Raw genomic sequence first — 5,877 nt, 5'->3', positions numbered from 1 at the left:
GTCAGTTTTCGTGTGCGAGTGTGGTTGTCCTGTCATGTCATTTTTTTCTGGTGGAAGATCCACATAATTTTATCATGATCACAATATAACCCAAAAAAAGTACGGGGTGTTACACATGTGGTCATGCCCCCTTGAGCCATACTCATAATGGTCAGTGCTGTGGTTGCGGGTCTGATTTTCCTGAGTCTTAATGATCTTTAATTCTCCTTTGAAATATCCGTGCTTACGTCCTTTGATATTTGTTTCTCTTGAGAGGAGAAATGTTTAATATTCTAGAGGAAACTAGGCTGGGAATGATCGCTGAGTAGAAGGGTTGTTTTCCACAAAGGGTCGAAAAGAGGCATCCACAAATTTTTTTCACATTCTCTTGGACTCTTCCTTATTTCTCTCCGACTTTGTGTGAATTTTTCCTGACTTTTTGACATTTCACGGCACCAATTTTTCTGTGATTTCTCCAAAGTTCTCAAGCTTTTCATCTCCACTGTAATTCTTCACTAACTCCCAGCGTACAACCATTGGACACAAAAAATTAGCAATTTGTTGTTACAGACAATCAGGTAGACGGTGTCACCCTGGTGTGGTGGAATTGACCCCTATAGTTGGTCATCGTTCCTCGCCTAACACCGGGGGTCTCATAATGTTACACAAAGATGAATCCGATATGTCACAGTAAATCTTTTATTTGCCTTTTATTTCATCAGTAGTACCCATATCATCTTACAATATTATTTTCATACAGAGATTAAAGGCGAGTACACGGCTTTTCCATGCCACAAATACAATGAGCGGGGCACCTAAATGATTCACCCTTGGATATGGGCTTTAACATGTCCACAACCTTAATAATCACTACAAAGAGCAACCTATATATTACAATCATTCCACATAGAATTGCAAAGTCCACCCATTTTGAGTGCCCCATTTCTGTCTCAAAAAACTTAGTTATCACTTGTTCACCAGTTATTGTTTTCTCACCAACTCCTGTGTTGTTTTGGAACACCAAACCTAAGAACTCATTCTTGTAAAATCCCTGAAGTGCATACTTCTGGAAAGATATGTAGAACATTGGGTACTTCCATACTATCTTTGGCAGTTTACTAGGTATTTTGAAGAACCCACAATTGAGCAACATGATAACTTGTATTCCAGCACCTGTGATGATGCCCATCAGAAAATCTGGCACAATAGCAGCTACGGTCATCATAAGGCCTTCAACTAGCATTGTGCACGAACAAAGGACAAGCGTAAAATATACGAAATGGTCTGCTCTTCTCTTTAGACCAGACAGGTAGTAGGCTATTGCACCAGGTAATACAGCAATAAGGAAAAGATATGGTGTGGCTGACAACCAATTGGAGATTACAAATGCTGACACACCATAATGCCCGTTTAGCCGCTCTCTCCTGAATATCTGGGGTACCATAAACAAGACTACAAGTGAGAGGAACCCAATTCAATTTTATACTATTTAATGAATGTGCACATCGCTTTCATGAACTCCTCACCTCAAGTAGTGAGAAACTTTGAATGCTACTTGGAAAACTATATCTAACTCGACGATAACCCGCACATTGCTGCGGGGATTTGATGCATTATGTTTTGAGTGAAAATAAAATAGATTTATATATTATATTTGATATTATATAGTTATATATAGAACATAAGTAGAATTTCTCACGCATGCTAAGAGAGATAAAATTAGTGTGATTGATGAGGTGGCACATTGGGATATGTGCATGTTTAGAGAAAATATAAATGTTGTTTTTCATGCATGTTAAGAAAGATATAATTAGTTAGATTGATAATGTGGGTGTTGACTGGCATATATCCATGTTAAGAGAATTGAGATAGTGGGGATCAACTATTTAGGTATATATGATTTGTTGTAAAAGATATGCGAACTTATATGGGGATATAAATAGCATGTGCCATTACATTTATGTTGCTGGGTAGAAACATCTGCCGCCTCATACAGTTAATTAAAAAGGGTAAAAATCCCAGAGTAACAGCTAGAAAATCAGAACCAAACTTTTGGTGACAACAAAGTAAACACATATAACCTATATATATATATATATATATATATATATATATATATATATATATATATATATATATATATTAGTGAATTCCAGGGTAGTTCTTTTTTTATTTTAGTCAAATATAAGATTCTATGATAATATACAATGTAGAGCAGGCAAATTTGCAATTTTCTACTTGGGCATTTTTTTATTAATGTATTTCAGATATGTTGGTAGGTAATTTCACGCTCGACTTCACTTGAGTCCATATAATACATATTTTTGTATTTGTCTTGTGCCAGCTTCACAATTAATAAAGTAATATACTGGGTATGTAGATAGCAATAAATCAGATGATTAACCTACTATTTGAAAAACCTGATTGACATTCAACAACTTCGTTTTGGACGCCAAGAAGTAAATAAATCTAGGATATTTTATTAATTCTGGAAATCACTCCTACTAGGTTACTGTGGTTGACGTAATTTTATATGTCACTTCCTGATCAAACTAGGTTGATAAGTTTTTATCCATTATACCAGCCTGTGATGTTTTTGCACAGTCAAATTTACTAAACCATCAGTGTTTTCCTATTTTCTTCCTGCACAAAATTGGTGTCATATATATAGAGTTAAACATAAAAGGTTGATACCTTCATCTCCTCCACAAAGGAAGGGAATCCTCCAATTGCCATTAATGTTAGAAGGCCGCTGGTGAACATTAGCATTGATGATCTGGACTGAAACAGCGGAGCAATAAACTTTAGTCGCTTTTCCAATTAGCCTAGTGCATATGTGACAACAATAACACAAGATCTAATCATTAACTTACACGAATAGAATCGTATCCATATCCAAAATTGTAATATATGGTACCAAGGCATAGACTAATGGAAATATAGATGCCAAGACGTAGCCAGTAGTATCCGACGTCTCTGTACATGTTCACGAACGATCTTCTGGTGAGTACAAACACCTTTGTCACAAAACTGGCTTGGTTTCTTCTGATCATCACTCCGCCCTGGGTTAGCAAGCCAAATAATATCATATCTCATCTCACGTAGATAACATATCCATGAAAAGTTTAAACAAATTAAATACCGAATAACACTAACCGTTTCATTTATGTCGTGCATTTCCTTTTTGGCATTTTCAGAAGTATTGGAGGATTTGTAGGCATTTACCAGAACTTCTATTGCTTCATCTGCTGGAGATGGCTTGGACGATATTGTTCTTTCTCCACTTTCCTGTATGTTAATTACCATGTCAATAAAATGTTGTTTTGCATGAATTAAATTATCTCAGTCATACTATAGTATCATGCACGACGCGGTAGTAGGCCTATATGGACAAGTATTTCATTCTAATTTAAATATATATTTCCCTAATTCCATACCTTTAATGATTGAAGCATAATAAGTGGATGATTGTATAAATCTTACATACCAATTCAAAATCTCTGTTGATTGTCCTCAGGAAATGATCTGAAGGATTTCTCATTGGTGGGCAAGGGTAGCCATTTGATGCGAAGAACTGCAAATATAATGTATTGTGCATGAAAATTCTTAGCAAACTAAATATATAATCATCCGTCTCATCGTAGTAGTACAAAAGGAAAGGAAGACGTCAATTACCTCATTGGCATTGGTGGCCGGGCCAAAGTAAATTGTCTGTCCGGAGGCAAGCAAGCAGAGGCCATGAAAGATCTCGAAAACCTCGTTGCATGGCTGGTGCACTACAGCCACAATGGTCATGCCCTCCCTGGCAGCGAGGTCGGCTATGCGGTTCATCACATGGAAGGAGGCGGCGCTGTCTAGCCCGCTGGTAGGCTCGTCCAGGAATAGCAGCCGAGGCCTCGTGAGGATCTCGAGGCAGATGCTCAGACGCTTCCGCTGCCCGCCGCTGATGCCCTTAGTATTGCGCCCGCCGATGCGCGTCTCCAGGGCGCTGGTGAGCCCCATCTCCTGGATGGCTTCATCGGCGCGGGCCAGCTTATCGTCAAGCAGCATGGTGTCGGACAGCTGGATCTGTGCCGAGTAGTAGATGGCCTCACGCACCGTGAGTGTGGCCATCAGCATGTTCTCTTGCGTCACATATGCCTGAATTGATCATTTCATGTTATTAATCTATCTTCTTATTGTGCATTTGAAATTAAGGTTAAAATCTTACCGAGGTTCCGAAGGTGAGCCTCTGTCTCTGGCCATTTATCCGAATATCTCCTTTACTTCTCAGGTTCTTGTCCAGTCTCCCTGTGTATATACATTGATCGAGACAGCTCCTATTAATAAAACAGAATCTCTAATAGAACTGGCAATATGTTAAAGTTCCAAAAATTGCAATTGAATGTCAGTTAGGTTTGAGAATTAATCAGAAGAATATTTTTTGTTTTCAAGAAGGCATTCTGTTTTCTGTTTGCAACTTCTCTGTTTCAATATGTTTTTACATTCCGATGTCAAGTATGTCACTCATATATCCATGAATATTGATTCAGGCATGTTAAGTGACCGCTGGCGCATATTATATCTTAGAATTCATGTCAAGGTGTGTGTGTGTGTGTGTGGGGGGGGGGGGGGGGGGGGGGGGGGGGGGGGGGGGGGGGGGGGGGGGGGGGGGAGGCAACCTTATGGGAACGTGAACACGTCGCTCTTTTGAAACTATAAAACACAAGGTAAACTGTAGTATTTGACATGTTAATTACTGGTAGCAGCTTGGATATACTATTCGGATCAACGGACATGTTTAAGGCTTCTAGCAGAAATTTTTAGCTGAATTTCTGCTGCAATATTAACATGTTAGCAACTGTAAGTGAGTGTGCCAAATCTAGCAATAAATAGGGTTACCGGCCAAGGTGTCGAGCAGTGTGGTCTTGCCACACCCGGAGGGTCCCATGATGGCCAGCACTTGGCCGGGTCGCGCGCTGCCGCTGACGCCGTGCAGAATGGTGGCCCTGCCGTCGACCGCCGTCACCCACACGTCCTCCCACGTTATGCACACGCTGCCATAGGGAGCAGCGTCCTCCGGGCGGCCTTCACGATGATCGATGTCGTAAAACTCGGAATGAATTCCGCGGCTGCTACCCATGGCGCTTTCCACCTCGGCGGCCGGTGGTTCCGGCGGCTCTAGCTCCCCTGTGACGGTGGCAGCTGAAGGACCCCACCGCGGCTGTGACTGGCTCGGCGTCGGTGCCCAGCGTGGTAGCAGCGAGGTCGCCATGCTGATGCTGAAAGATACTCCCTGCTTGTACAACGGGTCCTACTGCCGCAAGCTTCTTCCCTTTGTTTCTATCTAGAGGATTCAAACCCTTATGCCTATGTGTTTAGGCCTTTACGCTTGGGCTCAACCAATGGTGATATAAATAGTGCCTTTTGTCGTGCCTGTGTGTGTGTGTGTGTGTCACTAAGTAAGCACTTCTGTTAAAAAAAAGGAATAGTAAAAGTAAGCACTGTGAGTCAAGCACAACGTCCAAACTAGCACGTGGAGTCAAGAACTTTTCCAGTGGCGATGGTGAGATGCGTCTTGCAGAGCACCAGACATCTGCACGTTGTGTTCTGGACTGATGTATTGTGTATTGTAGTTGAGCACCAGAGCGCCAGAGCACGGCAGGCGACCAATGTATTGTAGTTTTGCTCTGGACTAGGTATGCGTGGTGGAAATTGCAGAGTGTGGAGGAAGAAGAACGCCATGGGCGCGAGCGCCAGACACCCGGTTCACCGGTCGAAATCTCCTCGTTGCTCTCCTCCGGATGCCCACGACGGACCGGCCTGAAGAGGTCTTTGCCCGCGACGGACCGGCCTGAAGAAAATTGTACGCGGCTTCATCATTTACTTGTGTTTCACTTATATCTTCAGAGTAAAATT

The 5,877-nt window shown here is 41.7% G+C and overlaps 1 protein-coding gene across 3 annotated transcripts; it reads right to left on the bottom strand.

Annotated features, from left to right (window-relative positions):
* Window positions 1-669: 669 nt before the first annotated feature.
* Window positions 670-5,365, bottom strand: LOC125525742 (ABC transporter G family member 1-like). Of its 3 annotated transcripts, XM_048690748.1 has the most exons (9): window positions 4,861-5,365; window positions 4,190-4,269; window positions 3,655-4,119; window positions 3,467-3,553; window positions 3,136-3,267; window positions 2,853-3,041; window positions 2,674-2,760; window positions 1,378-1,411; window positions 670-1,176 (listed from the first exon to the last, which is right to left on the bottom strand). In XM_048690748.1, exons 1-9 carry the CDS (start codon window positions 5,231-5,233, stop codon window positions 743-745), a joined length of 1,881 nt encoding a protein of 626 aa, XP_048546705.1. In that variant the 5' UTR covers window positions 5,234-5,365; the 3' UTR covers window positions 670-742. The 3 variants fall into 3 exon arrangements, with proteins under 3 accessions (XP_048546705.1, XP_048546704.1, XP_048546706.1); XM_048690747.1 differs by having other exon boundaries at window positions 670-1,411; XM_048690749.1 differs by lacking the exon at window positions 1,378-1,411 and having other exon boundaries at window positions 1,046-1,176.
* Window positions 5,366-5,877: the final 512 nt, after the last annotated feature.

The sequence above is a fragment of the Triticum urartu genome, chromosome 7, assembly GCF_003073215.2.
Source record: "Triticum urartu cultivar G1812 chromosome 7, Tu2.1, whole genome shotgun sequence".
NCBI lineage: Eukaryota > Viridiplantae > Streptophyta > Magnoliopsida > Poales > Poaceae > Triticum > Triticum urartu.
This window is presented reverse-complemented; position numbering and strand designations above follow the sequence as displayed.

What these genes read in the sequence shown, in the direction of transcription:
- LOC125525742 (XM_048690747.1), bottom strand. Translation starts at nt 5,233, where the DNA reads ATGGCGACCTCGCTGCTACCACGCTGGGCACCGACGCCGAGCCAGTCA. An exon ending in GGCTCACCTTCGGAACCTCG is followed by an intron (nt 4,120 to 4,189) that starts GTAAGATTTTAA and finishes TGATCAATTCAG; the next exon opens with GCATATGTGACGCAAGAGAA. An exon ending in TGCACGACATAAATGAAACG is followed by an intron (nt 3,042 to 3,135) that starts GTTAGTGTTATT and finishes TTGCTAACCCAG; the next exon opens with GGCGGAGTGATGATCAGAAG.